The sequence below is a fragment of the Bos grunniens genome, chromosome 10, assembly GCF_055505025.1.
Source record: "Bos grunniens cultivar Pamir isolate PY7600 chromosome 10, Bosgru_T2T1.0, whole genome shotgun sequence".
NCBI classification, from domain to species: domain Eukaryota; kingdom Metazoa; phylum Chordata; class Mammalia; order Artiodactyla; family Bovidae; genus Bos; species Bos grunniens.
In genome coordinates this window covers 89,647,775-89,675,612 of record NC_141174.1, presented here as the reverse complement: position 1 = coordinate 89,675,612, position 27,838 = coordinate 89,647,775, and the positions used below count along the sequence as shown (strand labels likewise).

Genomic DNA, 27,838 nt, shown 5'->3' with positions numbered 1-27,838 from the left:
AAGAAAGCTGTGGTACATATACACAATGGAGTATTACTCAGCCATTAAAAAGAATACATTTGAATTAGTTCTAATGAGGTGGATGAAACTGGAGCCTATTATACAGAGTGAAGTAAGCCAGAAAGAAAAACACCAATACAGTATACTAATGCATATATATGGAATTTAGAAATATGGTAACAATAACCCTGTGTACGAGACAGCAAAAGAGACACTGATGTATAGATCAGTCTTATGGACTCTGTGGGGGAGGGAGAAGGTGGGGAGATTTGGGAGAATGGCATTGAAACATGTATAATATCATGTATGAAACGAGTCGCCAGTCCAGGTTCGATGCACGATACTGGATGCTTGGGGCTGGTGCACTGGGACGACCCAGAGGAAGGGTATGGGGAGGGAGGAGGGAGGAGGGTTCAGGATGGGGAACACAGGTATACCTGTGGTGGATTCATTTCGATATTTGGCAAAACTAATACAATATTGTAAAGTTTAAAAATAAAATAGAATTTAAAAAAAAGTCACTAGAAATACAGACACAAGTTATTCTGCACATAACAGGAGGATACTATTCAACTTACCTGTGCTTTCTCCTGATATTTTATCAGCACTGTTACTTGTACCATTGAGGCGAACTATACTGGAAGAACTTTGATAACCGAGCTTAGGAAGACAGTCGGCACTTCCCTTTGCACTCTCGCACTCTGACACTGTAAAGATTAAAATGCAATTTGTTTAGATGTAATCTATACGCATCAATCGGAGAAGGCAATGGCACCCCACTCCAGTACTCTTGCTTGGAAAATCCCATGGACGGAGGAGCCTGGTAGGCTGCAATCCACGGGGTCGCTAGGAGTCGGACACGACTGAGCGACTTCACTTTCACTTTTCACTTTCATGCATTGGAGAAGGAAATGGCAACCCACTCCAGTGTTCTTGCCTGGAGAATCCCAGGAACAGGGGAGCCTGGTGGGCTGCCGTCTATGGGATCGCACGGAGTCGGACACGACTGAAGTGACTTAGCATAGCATAGCATACACATCAATGGAGCCATAAGGAGAAGTGGCTTTTAGTTCTAAATAGTTCCACCCAAAAAAAAGTGGTAAGAAAATATTGAAGACCTCTGTATCTATTTGTCAATCAGAAATAAGTGATGTCATTTGAGTCATCAAGGTGTGTATCAAACAGCTAAATACTGGTCATGCATGAGGTCCACACATACAATGCATGCCTTTTCTATTTATTCTTTAGTTACTAAACACTGCTTTTTATGGGGAGACGTAAGTGAGAAAAATATAAATCACAGTCCATTAATAAAAGCATTAAGTAAAAATATTAAGCCCCAGGAAAAAGCCACTGTTTGAAGAAATACGTATTTCTACTATAAGAATAGTATTTGATTGGAGAGTGTTTTGCCACTGAGACCACACACTTCACACATAAGGCATTTACATGCTGGAATGTTAGGTGGTGGAGAGGGCTTATAATGTGAGGAAAGAGGAGTTTCCATGGGAAAGTAAAAAACAAAATTAGTACTTTGACACAAAGTGACTTGAATTTTCTATTAATGTAATCTCACAATTTTATACCATATCAACTTAGAACCTACAGGAACTAGAATCACTCCCTTTCTTATCTTTTTCTTCTTGAATGTCCTCAGTGGATGTATCCCCTCTTCTAACTTCATCCTTAGATAACGAATTATATCCAAGGTCAGACTGGCCACCTGGAAAAGGAAAAAACCCTATGTTGTTTATCATAAAATTCTTTAATAAGAGAAACTGGATTAGAAAATACACATTGGTATTTAGGTTTACTCATAGAAAGTTTTCTGGATAACTTCCAATTGAAAGCATTATTTTGTTAGCTCTTCCTCATCTCTATTAATGTAAGAAAGGAATGATCACAAAATGATCACATTTATTTTTGTCTCCACATTGTAGTCAAAAGTAACTATGTGTGTTTACACTACTATCTGGGCTCCAAAAGACACAGACAAACCAAACATTCTTTATTCAAGTCCATGACCTTTCTAGGTGAAGGTCTGAGATCCAACTAAGCAGTGGAGAAGAAAAATCTGTAGAGAACTCTTAATAGAACACCCACACACAGATCACTGAAGCCAGATGTCTAAAAGAGCTTACCAAAAAATGGGCCTGTTTAAACTTGTTGATACATAATTAGTTCTCTGAAAATTCAACTGAATAATTACTGAACTGCACATGAGTGCAAATACATGGGAATGAGGAAAAAATCTAGTGTTACATTTATTAAGCAAATGTTGCAACAATATAAGAAAACTTCTAATACACTTCTATTAAAGAGGCACTCTATAACTTTCAGCAAATTGTTCTCACTAGACTGGCATCAAAACATAAGGTTTTGAATCCTAGTTCTTGATCTTAGGAGACATGATTTTAAGTAAACCACTTAACCTTTCTCTTTGACTCTCAAGTTCCCAGAGGTATAATGTAAAAGGCTGTTATATGAGAGGCCACACATAAAATGATTTTATAAACTTGCAAAGAACTGCTTAAAGAAACTGTATTATCATTAGGTGTTTACCTTAATATCTTTTTTATAATTTTGAGTTTGTATTTTTTTCTAATCAAAGTTTCAGCTCTATTTCCAAAGAAACAACAAATTAAAAAATATAAATATAATCTTGATAAAATCCAAGGTTTCATTAGGTTCTTCACTGCAGATATCCTTTTTAAAGGCCATTAGTTAAAAGACGGAGCTCTTCATTTTTAAGAGCTAATAATGCCTGAGGATGACTACTACAACTCTGATTAAATTCACAATCGCATGAACAAGAAACAAAGCCAGCCAAGGAAGAACTACGAAAATGACATTTCAATGTACACAGCTTATATTTATTACTCTCAAAAGTACACGTAAAAAGAGATAAACCAAAATAATGTTAAAATTTGCAGAGCCATAAGTCTTCATGTTTTATTATTAATGCTTGGATTTTTAAGTTTAAAGTTTCTGCTCATTAATATGAAGCTCTTACACTATATTCAAAAATCATGTCTAATTTTTTATAATGTACAAATGAAAAGGGCAGAATTATTCAAATAATATATTTTTTATGTGCGTTAGTTTTCATAACACTTACAGGAAGCTTACATACAAATCTTTTAATGAAAGTAATGCTATCTTCAGTGCTAGAATGCTGTAAGTTTTAAATATGTTTAAATTTTTTATTGTGATTTTTAATATAGATTAAAACTCACAAGAAGTTGCAAAAATAATACAGTAGGAAGAGTTCTTCTGTACCCTTTACCCAGCTTCCCCCAATGATAATATCTTGCATGAAACACAGAACACTGTTGAATCCTGGAAACTGAAACTGATATGGTACTATTAACTCAGATTAGGGATCTAAGTTTCTTTCTTTCAAACCCTAATAACATAAAAAAAAACTCTCATAACATGCTCCTAATACAAAGAACTTATCCTAAGAATAGGATATGATAAAGAGACCTCTGTGCTATTCAGAGTTAATTGGATTATCATGGGCTAAAAACTCAAATAAACTCTCTTAACCTTTCATTTTGACTCAAGTAGAGAATGCATAAAATTGCATAGTTATTAAATATACTGTCAAATGCCTACCATATAAACTTTAAAAAGACAATTAAATATACCATTGAAAATTAAAATCTAAAAAAGACAGGATAGCAAACTTAGTTCTTAAAATGGATTGCAATAAATGTATACATAAGCACACACAAACCTGTACTAGATCTATCATCGGAAGCATACGCTTTGATTGAACCTGTACTACACGGCGCCTGCTCCACAGCGTGCGTCCCATGGCCACTATCCATGCTGCCATGGCTAACAGCATCCAGGTCACTGCCATCTGCTTAAGAACACAATTTGACAGCACTTTACTACTCAGGGAGATAACCAAAAATACATATTAGTTTGTTGTTCAAGCTAACAATCTACTAATACTGATCATGAAGACTGTCTCATAATTAGCAAAATACAACTACAGCAAAGAAGCCTATCATGAATACTAACGAACACTAAAACAAGACCACCAAAGGTTGATAACAGTTACAAGAAAAAACAGTAAAATTTGGTACTTTTTAAATGGTAAGAATAATATTAGCATTTGCTTAATGACAATAAAAACCAGAAAACATTATTTTGAAACACTGAAATTTCCAAATAGTGTACATTATAACTAGTCAATTAATTTTAAAGAAAAAGTACAACATGTACATCCCTTAAAAACCTGTAATTACCTGAGAGAGCTGTTTGAGATAAATTTGCATGCTTCTTTAAAGCTCTTTTGAACTGTGCTACTCCTAAAACAACATTTCTCACTTTTGTCCAAAGAAAATATCCACTACGACTCCTTGAAGGCCAAGTACTTTCCAAAACAGCCTATTCAGTCAACAAAATAAAATAATTAGTGAAATAATTTTTATAAATGAACATTCATTAGCTCTAGAGTTAATCTAAAGAATAAACACACTTTACAACCCAAAATAGAACAAAAAATCTTATTTTCAATTTGCAAAGTATATTTTAGATACTCTAAAATAAATACCACAAAACCCCGGCATCACTTATTTCTGCCATTAAACTAAGGTTGTAAAATGACAAAAGTTATATTTAAGTCAAAGTAATTACCTTATTATAATAGCCATAAGTAATAGCATTTGGGTCAATACCAGCTTTCTGCATTTCAAAAAGCACTCGAACTGCAAGCACTGGCTGATCATACTGTCCGCAGAGCTGCATGAGAATGCGGTAGCACACCTGGAACACAGCCATTTTGAGTGTACAGCAGCAAAATATCTATGTACATAAATCTTGAACAAAATAATATGGATAATTGTTACCTCATCAGGTGGATCCATCTTCTTTGACTGCATTTTTTTGAGTACATCATATGCTGTTTTCAGAGCCCTGACTTTTGAATGGCATACTTTCACATAAGCTGGGAGACAAATAAACCAGAGTCCGTAACAGTGACGCAGTAGACACCTAGACCACATCTGAGGAATGGAAGAATATCTCTTGGCAATTTTATGGGCTGATTTAATTTCCTGGAAAAAAAAATGCAAGGATCTTATTAATAAACTTACATACTTAAAATATCCTTATTTAACTGAAGGCTGAACAAGTGTAACTCACATGCTTTTATAATGTTTCCCTAACATCTGTCTATAATTAATAAATATTCAAGCCTCTGCTTTAATCTGTATTATACAATATGTGAAATAAAGTTCGAGGACAAGAGAACTGGTTAATTTTTTGAAGTCAGATTATTCTACATTTTCTTCACAATGCTTCAGGGAGCATAATGTGGGGTAGTACTATACGGGAGGAAGAGTGTCATATTCATTTTTGTTCTACTGCGTGATTACGTGAAGAATACAAGATCATCAAAGCACCTGTTTCGTTCTTCTGAACATGGGAGAAGGGCTACTAGGACTACTTGATTTTGAAGGCAATTTGCTCTTTCGTGTTTGCAGAAATCCTTCAGGTCTCTCAAATAAATTGTTCCTAAGAACTGGAAATCCATTATAGCTGTTTTTGAAAAGAAAAGAAAAACTCAAGCACATATAGATGATCATACTGGTTACAAGCTAAACAAATTATGACCAATAACCTCTTAACTCATTTTAACTTATTTTAACAGTCTTCCTCCATAAGGGTTTGATATATAATCAACAAATATTCATACTAGTGATGCTTTTCTTACTATAATAGCTAAAAATGTAATAGCCAAATACATATTCAAGGATATATTTTGGAGAGAAAAAAGTGAAACACATTTAAATTTTGCTAAACTTGACATCAAACTCCAAAGTAACTCAAACAAATTTTACGAGTATTCATGCAGATAAACAGCAAACATATGAGATAATATGAGAATGGGTAAAAGGCCCACCAAATCGATACTTTTTCAGACAGGAGAGTTATTAATATCATTGCTTGGATTAACATATTACTATAGAACTTTCCTCTTAAAAAACGCAAATAATATAAGTCAACCAGGACAAGCTCTCACATTATTATGAAAGGATTTATCAGGTTAGCGAAGTAGATTCAGGGCCTCATTTATGAGAAAGAAAATTGAAGAAGTTGGAGAATAGGAAGAAAAGATTAGACTGGGTGACTGTGAGGAGGTGGACCTAATTTGGTGCTGGCGTAGTGTGTCTGGGCATTTAAAAGGGAGCAGCAGGGACCTCCCTGGTGGTCCAGTGACTGGGGCTCCACGTTCTCAATACAGTGGGCCCAGGTTTGATCCTGGATTGGAGAGCAAGATCCCACATGCTGAAACTACAGATACTACGTGCTACAGCTGGGGCCCCGCACAAACAAACAAATACTAACAAATGGAAAAAAAGGTAGCAGCAGCTGGGTAAAAGCAATGCTAAGAACAACAGAAGAAGCCTCTGAGGAGCAAACCTATCCTACTTTAGATTATTCTTAAAGGCATATAAAGAGTTTTAATTACCTAAGAAAAAAACTAACTATAATAAAAGATAAACTGTATCTATTATATGTTATTATAGGCAAACCCAACAGAACAAGAAGCTATTAGTAATGACTGAATATTAAGTAGGAATAAAATAGCAAAGTTCAGTAAAATCATGTCCCTTAAAAAAGTTCACTGTATGTAGATGGTGTGATAATAAGACACACAGTACATCTTATGGAAACTTACTGTCTTATCATTTTAGACAGACTATGTAAGGATATATAAGAATTACTACCTCTTACTAACAAGATCCACTGTGCCCATTAAAGACATTTAAGTTTATTTCCAATGATGGGTATGATTACACCAAAATCATATTAGTAGTCTCAAGGAAAAAAAATGACAGGCTCTTTTAAAAAATGAGAACTTTTAAAAATAAGTAGTATTCCTTTTAAAGGACTAAATCTAAATTAAATAATTAAAGCCAAACTACAAAAATAAAAAGAAAAACAAAACTGTATTAATGAAATATACCAAAAGATGTCTCTTAGAAGTATAACGTACAAAACAGAAAAAAGAAATGAGATCTCATTTAGAAAGAAAAAGAAAGAGAAACTATCAGAAATATTTTAAATGTCTTTGAGAAAAGGCAGACTTTTAAAAAATTATATGAGCAACATCAGCAATAGATAAAAATGAAGGGTAGGAATCAGGTAGCTTATGAATTCATCAATATTCAAAACATCAGTTACACCACTTGTAAAAGGAAGAATTTAATCCCAGTGATAAATGAGGATGTCCTGAAAGATTTCTTTTCAATGAAAACACACTATGATTTAATTATAGGTATAAAATGGTTTTAGAATCTTTAAAATAAGAAATTATTATGGAAAATTTTAAAAATCATTTAAAATCTGGATGGAATTGCCATTTTAATGGTATATTAGATATGTTATATATATAACATATATATATAAATGTTATGTATATATCTGTGTGTGTGTATATATATAAAATACATATCTAGATAGACTATGATAAATCCACCTCTATCATAACCCTATCACTGTGCTCAGAGCTTTTCTCTTTCCCACTAGACGATCATTCAAGTCTATATACCAAGCACTTAGCAGTGTCTGAACAAACTTCTTAAATTAACGACGACTAATTCCAACAGTTTTGAATTTCCTTGACTTTAAAACTCATGGAAAAATTAAAAGCCTAAAAAAATTAAATCATAAAACTCAAAGTCACAAATATCAACTCTAAATTAGATCAATATTTTTTTTTTTAATTGAAGTATAGCTGATAATCCTTTTGTAAACCAAGGTTACATTAATCAGTATGTGTTGGGGAGGGGATGAAAGTGAGTAAACCAATCTTAGAGACAAAAATCAAAATTCTATAATAAATGTGCTACATTTTGGAGGGTCCTAACTTAAAATTTATGAGAACATATACTTATGGAGATATAGAGAGTTCCTAAGTCTATATCATGCAAAATTATATATTTTTTCTTTTTATACCTCAAAACTTAGTAATGGATGTGGGATAAGCTTGCTTACCACCTAAAAATTAGGGATCTGTAAAGTTTGGATTTTTGAAAATACCACAGTCCTTAGAAAGCTACGTCACAGATGATGGATTGCTTCTCTCTTTCAATCTCAAACATTCTGCCTCTTGAATACCTGTACTGTAAAGGGGGTTCTTCACCATTGGGTAGATGGGGGATCTCAGGAGGTGTTACAAAAACAGTATGTTCACTTTTGAAAGATTCATCCAATTCTATAAGTCGCACTTCACCACTCTTGTCCATATCCACCTGAAGGAGTTAAAAATATATATATTAAAAAGATACATTGACTAGACAAGTGTTCATCTATAGAGAATGGTCAAATAAACCATTTACACAACTAGATACTAAGAAGCTATTTAAAAAAAGAATGAGCAAGTTCTCTGTGTATTACTATAGAAAGTTCTCTGAGATAATTAAGTGACAATAACAACATATTTAGTTTTCGCTTGTACTCACATAAAGAAATACTCAAAAATACTTTTTTAAGAAAGTAATTATCTATATGGCTAAGAGGAAATGAAGGGAATGTACTAGAATGGAATAGGACCCAGATTTCCCAATGTATTACCTTTTAATGTTGTTTTGCATTTTGAATAGTGAAAATTTACTCAAGAAATAGAACCTTAAAATGTTATTATATTAACAAATAATAATATTTAAATGTGCATGCATGCATGCGTGTGTATGTTGAGAATACTGGGTCTGTCTTTGATTTTGACTAAGTAAAATAAACTTCCCTATGTTCTTCCAGTATATGTAGAAGCACATTTGTGTTAAGTTCTAGTCACATCAATATTTAAAGCATTTTAGTTGTCTGTTACCTCAAGATACTTTATGGTATGGTAATATTTATAAAAATAAAAACTTCATAGAGTCTAAACTTCCCAAAAGGAACTCATAAACTAAATAGCACAATATTCACATTAATTTAAACCAGATGTCATACGTATGACAAAATAGAATGCACAGAATTTTATCAGGTTAGACAGAATTAATGTCACATAACAGGAATAAATGGAGAGTAAGTCTTATTAACAAGTTAAATCTTAAAGTAAGGATTTACAGAAGAGTAGACCAGAACAGGACAGAAACAGCTTTTACCATTTTCCTAACCTTTAAAAAGAGGTGATACATTCAGAGTCGTCTTATATAAATTGTTGATTATAATTTCACAGCATTACCTGCTGTAATCTCTGGTATTAAAGAATGTTTTTAATGGTATATCCATATAGTGAACTAGACAATAATTAAGGCATGTTTCAGAATTAATGACAGGAGAAAATGTTCACAAAATAAAAAAAACTACTAAATAATATATATGTGTATCTATATATACATACCACACACACAGGGAGTATGATTCTAACTTTTTTAAGACTGTGCCTATATCTGTTATACAGATATATTTCTGTGTGTGCACACTTTCCCACACACACACAGATGCACACACACAGTTATCAAAATGGTACCTCTGGGTGGTGTTATTACTGGCAATAATTTTCTTCTTTATATTGTTATTTGTCTTCCAATTAAAATAATGAATATGTATTATTTTTACTTGCTTTATAAAAATTACAAAAGCAACAAATGTTCAGAATAAAAATGTAAACAAGGAAGACTATACTACTTTTAGGATAAGCACTTATTTCAATTCTGTCCAAGGATTTAAAAATTAATCAGTATATTATAAAAGAAGGTACCTTTGTTTTTAGCCTTTCAAAACTTTTATACAGTGAAACAAGCAATGATATAATAAATATAGTAAATTGGGTAATCACAAACTCAGCTAGTACTCAAAATTGATACAATCTTTTTTAGAAAGTAAGCTATGTTTAAACACATCCACCATATCCTTTTTTCCCCTTGGGCTGTGCTGCATTGTGCCATGGATCAAACCTGTATCCTCTGTAGTAGGAGTATGGACCCTTAACCACTGGACTGCCAGGGAATTCCTTTCCTCCCTATTCTAAGGAAAAAACCTAATAGAAAAAATTATCAGTATGAAATTTTTTTTTTTTTTTGCAGGACTGCAATAAGCTTCCCTGGTAGCTCAGATGGTAAGTAATCCACCTGCAATGCAGGAGACGTGGGTTTGATCCCTGGGCCAGAGATCCCCTGGAAAGGGAATGGCAACCCACTCCAGTATTCTTGCCATGGAGAATTCCATGGACAGACCATGAGGTTGCAAAGAGTGGGATACAACTGAGCAACTAACACTCTCAGTTCTTGGGCTTCCCAGGTGATGCTAGTGGTAAAGAACCTGCCTGCCAATGCAGGAGACGTAAGAGACGTGGGTTTGGTCCCTGGGTTGGGAAGATCCCTGGGAGGAGGAAATGACAACCCACTCCAGTATTCTTGCCTGGAGAATCCCACGGACAAAGGAGCCTGGAAGGCTATATATAGTCCATGGGGTTGCAAAGAGACACGACTGAGCACACATACATACACATACAATAACAATAAACTGGAAGTCACCTACATGACAAAAAATAAGTAAATAAATAAAGTATGATACATAGATGATATATACAGTCACTAAAAATGAAAGAGTATGGAGAAGGAAATGGCAACCCACTCCAATAGTTTTGCCTGGGAAATCCCATGGACAGAGGAGCCTGGCGGGCTACTGTCCATGGGGTCACAAAGAGTCAGACACGACCGAGGGAAGGAAATAGTCCCAAGAAAGCTGAGGTGCTTGCCAGAGGCCCCAGAGCTTTTGATGGCAAAGCCAGAACTGTGGCTAAGGACTCCCAGTTCCCAGGCTTCTTGATCCTGGCCTCTCTCACCAGATACGAGTGTGGAACACTAGAATCGAAAATATGCCTGAGGGCTTCCCTGGTGGCTCAGTGGTAAAGAGTTCCCTCCCTGGTTTGGGAAGATCCCACATGCCTAGGAGCAGCTAAGCCCGTATGCCACAACTACTGAGCCTGTGCTCTAGGGTCCAGGAGCCGCAACTCCTGAACCCGCACACCTTAGAGTCTGTGCTCCGCAACAAGGGGAGCCACCACCACGAGAAGCCCATGCATCACAAGTGGAGAGTAGACTGCTCGCTGCAACTAGAGAAAAGCCCATGTAGCAACGAAGACCCTGCACAGCCTTAAATTTAAAAAAAAAATCATTAAAAGAAAAAAAAATGAAAAGAGTAAAGGTTATGCAGGCCTCTGGTTGGACAAGACAAATTAAACACAACTATTTACCTTCAATCCTTCCTGAAATCTCACCAAAACAAGAGTAAGGAGATTAAAAAACAATGAAGGCAAAATGAACTGGAGAGAAGTCAACAGCAGAGCTGAGTTCAAAACATTTTAGAAGCTGCATAGTAGCTTGATGAGACCTATGAAAGCTGAAAACCACATGTCTGGCACTGGGGAGGGGGTAGAGAAGAAAAACCAAAAAGTCAGCCATTTGGCTCTACAGAGCACCAGAAAGGTCAGGGATGAAGAGCATGATGCCCCTGAAGACAGGACGGCAAGTGGGGTTGAATCAGGAGAATTAGTTAAATGCCTGCATTTGAGAACTCCTAGACCCTTGCCCAGTCGGACACGACCGAGCGACTTCACTTTCACTTTTCACTTTCATGCACTGGAGAAGGAAATGGCAACCCACTCCAGTGTTCTTGCCTGGAGAATCCCAGGGACGGGGGAGCCTGGTGGGCTGCCGTCTATGGGGTCACACAGAGTCGGACACGACTAAAGTGACTTAGCAGTAGCAGTACCAGCAGACCCTTGCCCAAGCCAGCACAGTTAGGCCATGACCTCTCCCCAGCAGCAGAAAACTGGGTTGGGTCTTTCTGAGTGAATCAGAGAAGCCTTACATTTGAGGATGCCAGGCAGAGCTGGGGAAGATGAAGGAGATTAATACCATAAAACAGGCGAAACGAGTAAAAGCTTACATGTTACAACAAGTGGAAAATCTTAGCTACCTTCCCCACTCAGCTCTGAGAATACCTGCTTACGCATTCTAGGCTAAAGACTGGAGATATCTCTTGGGGAAACTACGTAGCCTAAAAGAATTACAGACACTGATCAAATAGGGACTCTAATGAAATAGCTGAGTTCCTTTATGATCATCAATCTCATACCTAAGGAAGCTCCAAGTCTCATCTTCTAAAAAGAGCTCCACTGAGTTCTCTGTGCCTCATACTTGGTAACAAATACCAACTAAAGATCACACACACAAAAAGCCAAAAACTTGAAAAAGAATAAAATAAATATTAAAAGGTTCTCAGAAGGAGAGACAATGAAAGGGGAAAAAACCCTTCAAAATAACTAAAATGAATAAGCCTACATCCACGAAACAAGAAGATGCTATAACACATACCCACATAAGAAGGGAGCATTCAGAGAATGAGAAGGAGCTTATGGCAATTATAAATATGATAACAGAGGTTAAAAGTATACTATAAAGGCTGAAAGATAAAACTGAAGACATCTGGAAAGTGGAGATATGACAGAGAGATAGAAAATAAGATGAAAACAACCACCAAAAAAGAAAGAAAAAAGAAAATTAAGAAGATCAGGCCAGGAGGGCCAATACACAAACAATACATATTTCAGAAAAAGAGAACAGAGAAATTGGAGGAAAGTAAATCTAAAAAAGGAAAAAAAATACACACAGCAATTTCCTGGTGGTTCAGTGGTTAAGAACCTGCTGTGCAGTGCACAGGACATGGGTTCGATCCCTGCTGGGGAACTAAGATCCCACACGCCTCAGAGCAACTAAGCCTGTACACCACAACTAGAGTGTCCATGTGCCACGACAAAAGATGTGGCATGAGGTGAAGAAGATCCCGCGTGCAGCAACCAAGACCTGATGCGATCAAGAAAATAAATAAATCTTTAAAAAATTATAAAAAATAAAAATATGAAAGAAAATACCCCAGAATTTGAAGGCCACAAGTTATAGATTAAAAGGGCCTATATATGTCCAACTCAGAGACGAAAATGAAGGCTGACACCAAGCATATCCTTGTGATTTCAGATCAGGGATCTTAAACGGTTCCAGAAAGAAAAAGAGATCAGGCACAAAAGATCAGAAATAAAGACAGTACTAGACTAGGTGTTATTCTCAACAATAACATCTGAGGCCAGAAGACAATGTAGTAATGACTTCAGATTTTACATCCGACCAGACTAGCAATCAAGTATTAAGGGAGAATAATGAAATTTGCAGGCAGGCAGGGCATCAAAACATGTAACTCCCATCGAGTCTTTCTCACTAAACCACTGAAATCTGTGATTCACCATAACAAGGAAATAAACCAAGAGGGAAGTTACTGAAGCCAGAAAGCTGGGGATCCAACTCTGAAGAGAGGTCAGTACAATTCCCAAGATGATGGTGAAGGAAAATCCTAGGATGACAGTCTAGAAAGCAGTTCAGACTGAAACACAAAGATGGAAAGCTCCAGCAAGAATTAAAAAAAAAACAAACTGGTAGACTATATGACATGTTAGAAAAACTGAGATTTTCGATTTTTTACCTTCATAGAAGAGCTTAGAGATGAATTAATAGTACACACAAAATTAGAAATATAGCAATTATTAACATTAGGGAAAACAAAGTCCATACGTAAAAGAAAATTTAATTACAGTATATACATATGACCTATCTGTGACTGCATACAAAGTGAAATTTTCAGACAGGTATATTGATAAAATATCAATTAAAATATCAACATCGCAAACCATTTGACCAACTATGGGAGAATTTTGGTGATGGTAGTAGATACAACCTTAATGGAGAATATATAAAACAATAAGCAGCAATAACAAGACATTATTTGGAAATCTTAAAGTAAATGACTGATGAAATAGCTAAAAGAGAAAGTGGTTGCCTCTGAGAATAGAAACTAGGGGTGGGAAAAAAATGGGACCTAAGCCTTGTAAAATCATTTGACTTTTTACACTATGCTATTTTAATGTGGCAAACAATAAAAAATTACTTTTTAGAGATTTGGCAGCAATATAAAAAGGTTTATAAGATCTGGTTATGTAAAAAATTAGGAAATAATCACAATTATGTTAAAAAAAAAACATTGAAAGTAAATGTAAAATGGATATTAGGGCACTGAGCTTATAGAATTTTTCCACCCTTTTATTTTCCACACTTCTGTTACTTCATAAAACAACATTAGGAACATGTCAATAATAACTGGAAATCACTGGTGTCCCTAGAAGGATATAATGTTCACCAGTTTAGATCAGTTCAGTTGCTCAATTGAGTCCAACTCTTTACAACCCCATGGACTGCAGCATGCCAGGCCTCCCTGTCCATCACCAACTCCTGATGCGTGCTCAAACTCATGTCTATCGAGTAGGTGATGCCATCCAACCATCTCGTCCTCTGTCATCCCCTTCTCCTCCTGCCTTCAATCTTTCCCAGCATCAGGGTCTTTTCCAATGATCAGTTCTTCGCATCAGATGGCCAAAGTATTGGAGTTTCAGGTTAAGCATCACTACTTCCAATGAATATTCAGGACTGATTTTCTTTAGGATGGACTGGCTGGATCTTCTAGGAGTCCAAGGGACTCTCAAGAGTCTTCTCCAACACCACAGTTCAAGAGCATCAATTCTTTGGCGCTCAGCTTTCTTTATAGTCCAACTCTCATATCTATACATGACTACTGGAAAAAATCATAGCTTTAATAGATGGACCTTTGTTGGCAGAGTAATGTCTCTGCTTTTCAACATGCTGTCTATGTTGGTCCTAGTTTTTGTTCCAAGGAGCAAGCATCTTTTAATTCCATGGCTGCAGTCACCACCTGCAGTGATTTTGGAGCCCCCCAGAATAAAATCTCTCACTGTTTCCATTGTTTCTCCATCTATTTGCCATGAAGTGATGGGACTGGATGATATGGTCTTAGTTTTCTGAATGTTGAGTTTTAAGCCAACTTTTTTACTCTCCTCTTTTACTTTCATCAAGAGGCTCTTGAGTTTTCTTCGCTTTCTGCCATAAGGGTGGTGTCATCTGTGTATCTGAGGTTATTGATATTTCTTCTGGCAATCTTGATTCCAGCTTGTGCTTCATCCAGCCCAGCATTTCACATGATGTACTCTGCATGTAAGTTAAATAAACAGGGTGACAATATACAGCCTTGACGTACTCTTCTCCAGATTTGGAGCAAGTCTGTTGTTCCATGTCCAGTTCTAACTGTGGCTTCTTGACCTGCATACAGATTTCTCAGGAGGCAGGTCAGGTGGTCTGGCATTCCCATCTCTTGAAGAATTTTCCACAGTCTGTTGTGATCCACACAGTCAAAGGTTTCAGCGTAGTCAACAAAGCAGAAGTAGATGTTTTTCTGGAACTCTCTTGCTTTTTTGATGATCCAACAGACGTTGGCAATTTGATCTCTGGTTCCTCTGCCTTTTCTAAAACCAGCTTGAACATCTGGAAGTTCGTGGTTCACATACTGTTGAAGCCTGGCTTGGAGAATTTTGAGCATTACTCTGCTAGTGTGTGAGATGAGTGCAACTGTGTGGTAGTTTGAACATTCTTTGGCATTGCCTTTCTTTGGGATTGGAGTGAAAACTGACCTTTTCTAGTCCTGTCCACGGGCAACCCCAGAGCATCCATGGGCAACCCCAGAATGAAGATGGAAGCTCTATATGATACGCAAACATTTTTATGTAGATGAAAAGAGGTTAATGTAATTATAACAGTAACAGTGATAATGAAGTAGAAGAGATGAACCACAATAAAAAGGTTACAACCAATACCAAAGGACACTGGAAAGGAAGCTGGAAACCAACCACTCCGGTCTTCATAATGGAATATTATAAGAGAACTGTCTGTCTGTGAGCATTAGGTGTTTTAAAATTTTTATTTTATTTATTTATCAGCTTCTCCCTGTCAGACCTGTCCCTTTGTTTGCATAGGAAAAAACCTATGGACATGGACAACTGCTCTAAGTATTGTAAAGTCTACTAAAATATTAAAATTGTGCTCTGTAAATTCAGTACCTTGGGATAACTTCCCTTAGCTTGTCTCCTAATAAAATCCCATTTCAACATTACAAAAACTACCATGTAATAAATGCTTCATTTATCAGTTGGGCATTTCTGTCTTTTGGAAAACATAGTGACATCTGTCTCTATTGGGAGAAAAAAGAAATCCAACACCCACGGCAGGATAAAATTAAAATAATTTTCATATTCTCTTCGTATTTTTTCACAAGACATTAATATGCTCAGAAAACACTGCAGAGGGATGCTTGGGAGACCAAGAAAAACCTTACCAGACTATTTGTTACACAAACTGCTTTCAGTTAAGCTCCATCCTATAGGAACAGATTGTAAGGATTTAAAATACAATCATGTGAAGAAAAAGAACACATGGCTTTCAAATTAGTCATAAATGAAACACAAATAATTCTCATATATTGTTTTTCTTAGTCCTAGTCAGCTTTACCCACTCAAGGTTTTTTAAAGTTGATCAAATGTTTTCTGTTTGGATAGGCTAAGATCAAAAGAGCAATATGTCTAATTTTTGTTCAATGTTAGTCATTGACTGGCTGAAGGATTGGCTGAAGCACTTAATGAATATCTGATATTATTTAGTTTTCATAGCCAGACTGCCAGAGGGGATCTGTTCACTTAAAAAAAATTAAGCTCAGAGTCACTTAGCTAAGGAATAATCCCATATGAATGTCTATTTTAAAAGTATTATTGATATTCAAAAACCATTAAAAGCAATCACTGACTTTCTATGCTTAATGCACTGAAACTATGCCATTAAAATATGAAAAACAGTAACAGCACTGTACAATTATTTACTATTTCAGAGAGTTCTGCTTAATACTAGGAATGCAATTAACCTCTATTAAGATATATTTTATGATATCACAAATAAAATCACTTTTAACTAAGAAAAAGATCCACTTTGAATTTTTGACATTTTATTATTTTCTCTAATAAGAGTTCCTTGAATTATAATAAAGCAAATACAAGTAACTATGTTTTAGTGAGTAAATTTCCCAGTTTTGACTTTCTTAGTAATCATCAAAATTCTTAAGTACCATATGAATCCACTATATGTAAGTGATATTTTGTTGGATCCAGACTTTGAATAGGTAAAGAGCATTTTAGGGAAACAATCTGCCTAGACACAATAATTATACACTTAATTGGGTTGTTCCTTTTTTGAGACTTCTCAGAATTTATATTCTTTAAGTCAATCATGCTTCACACTAACTTTTATCAACTAAATAGTAAGTAACCTATTTTCAGAAAATCCTATGGCAAAACCAATACAATTATGTAAAGTAATTAGCCTCTAATTAAAGTAAATACATTTAAGTTAAAAAAAAAAGAAAATCCTAGACAATACAGAAACTTTCAGTAATAAAATATCCTTCTTCAAACATGATACCCTAAGTATCTAGCAAAATTATAAATCCTGTATGTCTTACAATATTGTAAGAATTTTTTAAAACCATGTGATACCATTATATGAGTTTTTAGCTGAAATACAAACTTGTGAAAGCAAGATACACAAAATGAGCAAGAAGTCAAAGGGAACAATACAAGATTTTCTTTTCTGCACTGCTAATTGGATCCTTCCAACTAATTCAGTGTTCCTATGTAGATTCATAAATTTATTGGCTAAAGCAGGCTATTAGCAAACGCTGTCACTAATTTGGTCCCTTATGATTCAGTTGACTTGGCACAAGGAACAATTGTTACCCAATTATTAATATATGCCATTGTTCCCAAGGGAAGCTCAGCACCATAGAGGAAGCCAAGCACTACAGAGGAAAAACATTCAAAGAGCATGTTAGTCAGAAACATTTTTATTTAAAAAACCAACAGAATTATTCCTATAAAAAAGGATTTAGAGAAATTCTTTAAAGCATACTTTTATTCATTGTACACCTTTTCTATTTATTTATTCTTTCTACTAATATTTAACTTTAAAAGCACCAAAAAAAGGCAAACTTAAAAATTTAATTAAAATATTGAAAAGCACATTCTTAGTATAATGCTACAATGAAGACAAAACTATCAAGGAGCTATAATGTTACGTCTCCAAATAAACAGGATTTCAAGGCAGAACTCAGCTTACAAAAAAGCAGGGTTCTAAAAGTCTGTCTTATTTATATAGGTTATTCAAACTACAAAAAATGAATTTCCCCAAAAAACAATATCCTTTTTGGGGTGATAGAAATGTTCTATGTTTTGGGGTCATGGTTACATGGAAATCTATATTTGCCAAAACTTATCAAACTGTACACTTCAAAAGTGCATTTATCATTTATATATTTATTACAATAAATCTAGACTCTAAAAATTTGTTCTAAATGGTGGTTAGAATACCAATCCACCAAAAAGAAACTTAATACATATTTCTGGCACAACACTCTAGCCATGCACCATCTGAACTACAGACAGTCACCATGTATATCAGTGTTTCTATGAGAAAATGAATTTTGAGTTCTAAGAAAATATTGGCATATATCCACCTTTTCCCTATTCCAAAGGATTTCAGGGTTTTGCTGATGGCTCAGCAGGTAAAGAATCCACCTGCAATGCAGGGAGATTCGGGTTTGACCCCTGGGTTGGGAAGATCCCCTGGAGGAGGAAATGGCATCCTGCTCCAGTATTCTTACCTGAAAAATCCCACGGACAGAGGAGCCTGGTGGGCTACAGTCCATAGTGTCTCAAGAGTCGCACATGACTGAGCAACTAAGCAAGCAAAGCAAAGCATTTCAAGGACTAGGGTGGTTATTTCTGGGCTTCTTAAGTTTGTCAACTCTCTATCAGCACCAGAAACAGTATTTTTCCACATCAATTATGCCTCACATGTTCTAATTTCCAGATCAAACTCTGATACCTCATTTGCTGGCACCACCCAATGGGAACACTCAGACTCTGCCTTGCTTAGACTCTGACACTCTCTGCTGTCCTCATGTCTACACGAACCTACCTGTTTAGGTTCTGACCCCTTGGAACAGTCTGTCCTCCAGCATGGACACTCTCTTCATCCTGCTCGTCCTCTGACTCCCCCATGCTACCCTTGCATGGATGAAAGCTCTCCTCACCGTCTTGGGCTCCAACACTCCATGCTCAGCTGCTCCTCCTTCACCCACTCAGATTCTGGCACCCCTCTCTGGGGCACTGTTCCCCAAGCTCCTCTCTATCCAGCACGAATACTCACTTTGCTCTGCCTCACTAATGACAGTGGACTACAGGGGAAGGGAAGGCTTCACAGATGAATGTAATAGAATCCATTCACTTAATTTATGCTACAAATGCACTCCCAAATTGTAGAAATGTTCAGGTGAAATGTTATGTTCTACTCCTACTCTCAGTGTGTGACAATCCACTTCAGACCAAAAGGAGAGGTGAAAATTAAGGATGCTCAAGTTAGAGGTCCACAGACTTGGATAAAATCTCCTTAGTCTATACATGGACAGGAAGGGTTACAGACATGGTTGCTAAAATAAAACTCACAATTTAGTAAAATCCTGCAAAGTTATAAGTTCCATAACATCTAGGAGGCCACCAAAACCTTCATAATAAAGGGTCAGTGATTAAATGGAATTAATTAAAATTTTGTTAAAAGCTGGTTAAGTTATAAATAGAAACTGTAACTCAAAACATTTATAATAGTCACACAAAATAAGTTAGGGCACTGTAGACATACTATATGACTTACTTTATCTACACAATCATCAAAAAACGCCAGACTTGCATCTTTATCACTGACGAAAGAACATTCCTCAATGAAGCGAATAAACATTTGTGTTTTGGTCATCATGTTATAGAATTTCTGATGTGACCGGTCCCGACTTCTTAAGAAAGCTGTTCAACATAAATTTGCAATGTTAGTATATATAATACATTCATAGGTTCAGAGAACTTTTGAGCTAGCAGGAACCAGATCAAACATGTCATCTATACCCTCCACACACTACTGTTTTGCAGAAAAAGAAACAGACTCCTGAAGGAGACATGACCTGACAAAGATAGCAATAGGAAAGGAACCTGAACCTATTGCTTTGAAAGGAATCTTTTAAATCCTCCAACCCAGGGGCTCCTATGCTTGCCCGACACTGCTTGGCTGCCCTGAAAGCTGAAAGCATCAGTATCTTAACACACTGTGACACAACAGAGTACAGTGGTACTTGTCAAACAGTCTCTTCTGTGTATTTGCTACTGGGATTGTATTTAATGTGCCTGAGAAATAACTAATTCTATGGAAATGGCTTACCAACTGAGTTGACAGACACATACTGCTGAAATAGACAAGTACATATTAATAAATATGAGCTGCTGCTGCTACTGCTGCTAAGTCGCTTCAGTCGTGTCCGACTCTGTGCGACCCCATAGACGGCAGCCCACCAGGCTCCCCTGTCCCTGGGATTCTCCAGGCAAGAACACTGTGGAGTGGGTTGCCATTTCCTTCTCCAATGCATGAAAGTAAAAAGTGAAAGTGAAGTCGCTCAGTCATGTCTGACTCTTCGTGACTCCATGGACTGCAGCCTACCAGGCTCCTCCGTCCATGGGATTTTCCAGGCAAGAGTACTGGAGTGGGGTGCCATTGCCTTCTCCGAAATATGAGTTACTAACCCAGAAAGCAATCATCACAAAGTTAAGCTCAATAACATGAAAGCTGTAGTACTATATAATCACTTACCTTGTAGAGCAAAAAGAGAAGTTGCATCTGTGGCTGTCTCAGATGGGGCTTGAGTTATTGGTCTTAAGTATGATCTATAACCTTTTAAAATAGAGGCCATGAAACACAAAAATGCCTCTTGGATTTCCAAGTCTATCATGTGCAACCTCTTTCCAGAATTAAAGTCATAATCATTCATTGCTAAGTCCATAAGTCCATCATCTCTTGGTCTCTGCTGTACTGTGAAGAAATACAGTGTTAATGTTTTCTCCAGAACTGTCAAAACTAAGGTTCATAATGGTATCAATTATAAATCTGTTGCATATGTGATTCAAGTCATTATGCTGTACACCTTACACAGTCCTGTATCTCAATTATATCTCAATAAATTTGAAAGAAAAATAATAAATGTGTTGAGTTTTCAAAAGAGCTCAAGCTACTTCAACCATTGTTTACATAACTCCTTAACATACACTAAAACTTGGAATTGGTCTAAGGACGGTAGCAATGCTCAATGTTAATCTCCTGATTGTCACGGTTATTGCATACAGCAGTGACGTAGGAGAATGTACTGGCTGGTAGGAAATACACATTCCATTTGGAGATGATGCGGACATCTATTCTCAAAAAGTCAAAGGAACAATGTTTGTGATTGCTTCAAAATGTAAAAACTTTTTAAAATACGAGGAACAATAAGTCATCTTAGGAAGTTTTTGTGACATTCTTATTGTCTAAGAAAGCAAAAAAGAAAATGGGCACTGGAATGGAAGACCTAGGTTTTAATCTTAGCTTCATCCTTATTAACTGTATGATATCTGACAAGCTACCTCCCTCAAATTTATTATCTCCATATTTGTAAAAACAAAAGAATGTATGTGAAAGTGCTCTGAAGCTGTAAAGTGATATATAATCCTAAATAATATCAGTATTTTTTAAGCCTGTAATTTTAAGCTTTGGATTCTGCCCTTCAGTAGAGCTGGATGGGCTATTTCACTTATTTTAATAATGTTTGAATATTGCCATAAAAACTGCTGGACTTCTCAGCTATTCAAAAGAAGCTCATGAACTTTTAGAAAGCAGTTAAGTAGATTAAATAGAATTCCATATGTAATTTATTTGTTCCATAGGATAAATTTTTTTCTGCTTGATGTCATGTTTTTTCATATCCCAGTACTTTGAGCCACTTTTGAATTATCTACTTGTTGTAAGGTTTGCTTTGTAAACACTGTCTTTTCCTGTGTCTCCTTCCAACAATACTAAGGTGCCCTGAACTCTTGAGGATGCAGGCCTCCTCCCATGTTTATATTTCACTTAATGCATAAATGAGAACCTCAAATATTGCTACATCATTACTGACCACTTTTCATACAACAGCATCAAATTATGAACCCTGAATGGACTGTTGTTATAAAACAGTAAGAAGCTTAGATAAATTGAAGGCTTAAATTCCTTTTATCGGTAATTCTGGATCACTATCAAGATACTCTTATGTAAGCTTTGAACTGAAATATGCCAATCAATTTTCACTTTAATTTCTGAATGCTTTTGGCAAACTTTTGTTGTCAAATTATTTGAGGTAGGCCACAGCATTAAGATCTACCAAAGGTGAAAAGCATATGACCATGCTCCCACCCCATGGAAATCATCAGCATTTTCTAATGTAATTTAAACCATCTGTCTCAGACTTTCAAAACTAACTTTCTATTTTATGTACAAAGAAAACACATAAGTAGAAACTAGTATTTTTCCATAGTATTTGAAAATAACCACCTTAACCTCTTTTTGAATTTTATTATGATATAAACTTCATAAAATCTCCCATTCGGTTTCTAAAAACTTGCTTTAATGCTTATTCTAAAAAATTTTCTTTTAGATAAAACTATCCTTTAACAAGTAAGGCAAAGTAATTGGAGACTTTTCTTCAGATTAAATTACTTCCATTAATTAAATTATACACTTACATTTTGCCAGTTGTTGATGCAAATTATTCAGTGTGTTCATCAGATTTTTACATGGTTTCTTTGGAAGTATCTTCCAGGCTACATTTTTCTTGTCACCAGTTCTGAGATTAAATGATAACAATAATATATTTGTCAGATTAACATGGGGAGAGGTGGGGCAGGTATATACCTGTTATTCATAAAAAGGGGAAAAGAGAAAACACATTGAATGAAAATAAAGCATACAGAATATTCTTGTTAACAGGAGAAAAATACTTCAGGTGTAAATGGACTGCTTAACGTTGTAAAATTAATTTTTATTTTGAGGGTAGAACTTTGTATTAAATATAGCTCAAAAACGTATACTTATGTTGATACTGAGTCAATTCCACTTGCACTGGAATCATGTGCAAAATCACTCCAAAATTTAATGTGGTGGTCATCAGATCCCCCAAAGGAGGAAACGGCAACCTACTCCAGTATTCTTGCCTGGAAAATCCCATGAACAAAGGAGACTGGTGGGCTACAGTCCATACGGCCACAAAGAGTCGGACACGACTGAACATACGCGCCTGCACACATTACCCTTAAGCTCATTTAGAGTCTTTAGACACTTAAATATTGGGGAAATCCTCCTATTGGGACTTTTGTTTTGTTTTGTTTTTTTCTTATAGACTCTAAGACAAAGCACTCTAGAATACATTCAGTGAACTTAGGATCCATCAGATCAGTTGCTCAGTTGTGTCCAACTCTTTGCGACCCCATGAATCGCAGCACGCCAGGCCTCCCTGTCCATCACCAACTCCTGGAGTTCACCGAAGGATCCATAAACCTTATCAAAATACTTTGATATATTCAATATTTAGTTTCTTAGTTCCCTAAAAAATAAGTAAAATTTAGTTTCTTTCAGAAAAGAAATAATCTATAATGTTAGATTATTTGAAAGAAGTATAACATCCCCAAATACTTTTATAACTATAGAAGAAGATATCTGACTGATATCTTTGTTTCTATGATGAACTCCAGTCATCTGCTTTATCACAACTATAACCACACAGTTGCTCCCTAAACTATAGATGGAACATAAAAAGAAAAGAGCATGGTGATAAAACGTGGTAAAGCTTCTGGACTTAACTATAACTTTGCTGATTCCATTCTCTATTTATTAAAACTTTTTACTATTTCAAAAGCAATAAACACTCATTTTAGGAAACTTGAAAAAATGTAGAGAAAAAGGAGAACAAAAGTAAATCACTTATGTTCTAACCACCAAACTCAACAACACAGTGCAGGTGTTAAATGGAACATGCTGAACTGTTGTTTTTTTTAATGCTCCCTAAATTTCCCACAGAACAAAAAGCGCAAATAAAACTCCACAAACTAAACAAAGAAAAAACGAGTGGATGGGAAAGCTTAAGCTGACAAAGAATTGTCTTGGAATCTACCCTATCTTTCCACAATGAGAAAAAAAATACAGACAGGGCAGGGTCAAACTGCAGATGTCCTGCTGTGAGATTTTATTTCATTGAGAATGTGAACAGGACTACAGAACCCTGTATTAAAGTGAGAACACAATGTAAAAATACTTGGCATTATTTTCTTGCTGAAAGTTTCAAACACAGCACTCCCACTGTGCCTTAGCATTCACTGTGTGTCCCTTGCTAGATTATTAGCAATTTAAGAGAAAGGAATGTATTTGGTTTGTTTTTTTATTCCCGGTGCCTAGCCAAAAAAAAAGGTGGGAGGGAAGGACACTTGAGATGTCTGTAGCATAAATCAATGAACAATATTTTGGTATCATTTCATTACATAGAACTACTACCTATTTACTCACATAATTTTCCTCCTCTTGCCCTTGATAGCATCACTCTAAAACTTAGTTGAGGAGAAGCGCTTTATCTAGTACCTAAGTTTGAATCTATGACAACCTTTTGCATTTTTACTCATGGTGAGTTCCATTTATAAGATTACTATTACAGAATTAGTTAGCCAATAATTAGTGGACGAAGTACTAGTTATGGAGTCATACCATGATGTTTTCAAAATCAGTCCTGTGAGTATAAGTTATGTGCCTTTTGATAAATTACTTAAAAATTTAAGTTTTGGTTTTCTTATTTGTCTGGCAGAGTGCTTAGTAAAAACTACCTCACAAAATACAGAGAATAATAAAAGATACCTTAGGCTATACATACAGTTTTATGCCTAGTACATTATCAGATATTAATTTCCCTTCAGAAACTTGACATTCGTAACATGTTCTTTATGTATTTATGAGTCAGAGAAGGGGAAAGGAAACAACAAATTTCATATTCAGGAGTTTTCTTTCAAATTTCAGGTTGAGGTTTCAGAAATTCAGGATGAAGGAAAGTAGAAAGTGATTAGTTCACTGGTTTTAGTCCTCCCATAGGTTTGAAAGGGCGATAAAACCAAGAAGGAAGACCACTGATGAGTGCAAACAACTCAATGTTTTTTTGACTTTTTTAACTCATTAGTGATCAAAACAGAAAGTTAAAATAAGAAAAAAATTATTTTAACAAATTAAGTATAAAAAGAAGGGAAATGTAATTTATTACAATAATAGATACAGTATACACTTATTTACAACACTGCATTTCAATTTTTAAAAACATTATATCATGTAACATTTAACAACTGGCCAAAAAAGAGAGATGTTACTTTAACATTTGAAGAATTAAACTGTAAAAGGTACTAACTAGCTTTGGGGTTTTATTAACAGGGTAACTCGCAGTTATTTTAAGTACGTCCTGTGGATGCAATGTGGTATTGCATCAATTTCCTCTTTCCTGAAGAGCTTAAGTATGATTAAACTGAAAGGACACAAGAGAAAATACTGAATTAAAGAAAAGCTATATAGTTACAGTAGGTACAACTTAAATATTATTTCAAAAAAGAGAGAGAAAATTATAAAATCCTTACATTCCTTACATAAATTTCTAAGGCATAAGATTATAATATTTCTTAAATATTTAAATATCTGAGGATTAAAACCTTCTCTAGTACACTAAATCCATCTCATCAAAGTATAGTAAGAACTGATTCAAAGATGGCAAAAACCCCAAATATAAAAAAAAATATAGCTCAAAAGAATTCTAGTTATTATCACAAAATATACCAAAAAAACACAAAAAACAAAAAAACCTACGAAGTTGCAAATCACAGAATGTAGAATCACTGAAACAAACTTACTGAGAAATGGTGTTGGTATCTAGGTCAACACAACTGACATCTGGTGGAGGGTCATAGAGATCAAAGTATCTTGAATCAATTCCTACTATGAATGGACATGGTGCACTCAAGACATCTGCTAAAGCCAGTGGGCAGAGAGGAACATAGGGGCATGGCCAGTGGAAAGGGAAAATCATCTTGGATAAAAGATAAAAGAATATTTAGCTGTTTTAACATTGAAGCATAATTCATTGGCAACATAGAAAACTGTCTTTTAAATATTTATATCTAAAGTAGTTTAATACTTGTTAAATAATTACAATTAGTGATAATGGTCAGAAAATTAAAATTCATTACACTCTGGATTTTAGTTAAGCATTGAAATAGCTTTAAATTTTATGAATAATTAAGTTTAAAATGAAACTGATCGCCAAGAAGAAACTGTGATACTCACAGACACTAATGCTTCTGTCACACTGGTAAGCACGGAAGGCCGTAAGGAATGAATGAGAATTTTATGTTCTGTTACTGCAAACACCAGGAGTGTCACAGCATTTTCAGGGCCTAAATTCTGGAGCAGTGTTGAAAACTTGCCACCACTGTAAATCCAAACAAAGAGATATAATTTAAAAAATAGAGATCCAAAATCTCATTATACAAAATAATTTTTAAAAGTTTATGATTAGGGTAGGGTTACAGTTCACATTATATATTCAACTTTAAAGATAGAACTAACACCCAAAAAAGATGTCCTTTTCATTATAGGGGACTGGAATGCAAAAGTAGGAAGTCAAGAAACACCTGGAGTAACATGCAAATTTGGCCTTGGAATACGGAATGAGGCAGGGCAAAGACTAATAGAGTTTTGCTAAGAAAATGCACTGGTCATAACAAACACCCTCTTCCAACAACACAAGAGAAGACTCTATATATGGACATCACCAGATGGTCAACACTGAAATCAGATTGATTATATTCTTTGCAGCCAAAGATGGAGAAGCTCTATACAGTCAGCAAAAACAAGACCAGGAGCTGACTGTGGCTCAGACCATGAACTCCTTATTGCCAAATTCAGACTTAAATTGAAGAAAGTCGGGAAAACCACTAGACCATTCAGGTATGACCTAAATCAAATCCCTTATGGTTATACAGTGGAAGTGAGAAATAGATTTAAGGGCCTAGATCTGATAGACAGAGTGCCTGATGAACTATGGACTGAGGTTCGTGACATTGTACAGGAGACAGGGATCAAGACCATCCCCATGGAAAAGAAATGCAAAAAAGCAAAATGGCTGTCTGGGGAGGCCTTACAAATAGCTGTGAAAAGAAGAGAAGCGAAAAGCAAAGGAGAAAAGGAAAGATATAAACATCTGAATGCAGAGTTCCAAAGAATAGCAAGAAGAGATAAGAAAGCCTTCTTCAGCCATCAATCAAAGAAATAGAGGAAAACAACAGAATGGGAAAGACAAGGGATCTCTTCAAGAAAATCAGAGATGCCAAAGGAACATTTCATGCAAAGATGAGCTCGATAAAGGACAGAAATTGTATGGACTTAACAGAAGCAGAAGATATTAAGAAGAGATGGCAAGAACACACAGAAGAACTGTACAAAAAAGATCTTCACAACCCAGATAATTACGATGGTGTGATCACTGACCTAGAGCCAGACATCCTGGAATGTGAAGTCAAGTGGGCCTTAGAAAGCATCACTACACACAAAGTTAGTGGAGGTGATGGAATTCCAGTTGAGCTATTCCAAATCCTGAAAGATGATGCTGTGAAAGTGCTGCACTCAATATGCCAGCAAATTTGGAAAACTCAGCAGTGGCCACAGGACTGGAAAAGGTCAGTTTTCATTCCAATCCCAAAGAAAGGCAATGCCAAAGAATGCTCAAACTACTGCACAATTGCACTCATCTCACACGCTAGTAAAGTAATGCTCAAAATTCTCCAAGCCAGGCTTCAGCAATATGTGAACCGTGAACTTCCTGATGTGCAAGCTGGTTTTAGAAAAGGCAGAGGAACCAGAGGTCAAATTGCCAACATCCGCTGGATCATGGAAAAAGCAAGAGA

General features: G+C 35.7%; 1 protein-coding gene across 7 annotated transcripts in view; it reads right to left on the bottom strand.

The window, feature by feature from the left end:
• Positions 1-27,838, bottom strand: part of DENND4A (DENN domain containing 4A) — a 120,285-nt gene that overhangs the window by 30,088 nt on the left and 62,359 nt on the right. For 3 of the 7 annotated variants that reach the window (XM_086322966.1, XM_086322965.1, XM_086322964.1), the window contains 13 exons: positions 26,220-26,364; positions 25,787-25,962; positions 22,601-22,701; positions 20,661-20,879; positions 19,680-19,825; positions 8,140-8,273; positions 5,418-5,553; positions 4,863-5,069; positions 4,651-4,779; positions 4,260-4,401; positions 3,740-3,871; positions 1,607-1,723; positions 579-707 (listed from right to left, as the gene is read on the bottom strand). In XM_086322966.1, the coding sequence (XP_086179092.1) occupies positions 579-707; positions 1,607-1,723; positions 3,740-3,871; positions 4,260-4,401; positions 4,651-4,779; positions 4,863-5,069; positions 5,418-5,553; positions 8,140-8,273; positions 19,680-19,825; positions 20,661-20,879; positions 22,601-22,701; positions 25,787-25,962; positions 26,220-26,364 (1,913 nt within the window). Of the gene's footprint in view, positions 1-578; positions 708-1,606; positions 1,724-3,739; positions 3,872-4,259; positions 4,402-4,650; positions 4,780-4,862; positions 5,070-5,417; positions 5,554-8,016; positions 8,274-19,679; positions 19,826-20,660; positions 20,880-22,600; positions 22,702-25,786; positions 25,963-26,219; positions 26,365-27,838 lie in introns of all 7 variants that reach the window. The other 4 variants (XM_086322968.1, XM_086322967.1, XM_086322969.1 and 1 more) reach the window with 3 other exon arrangements.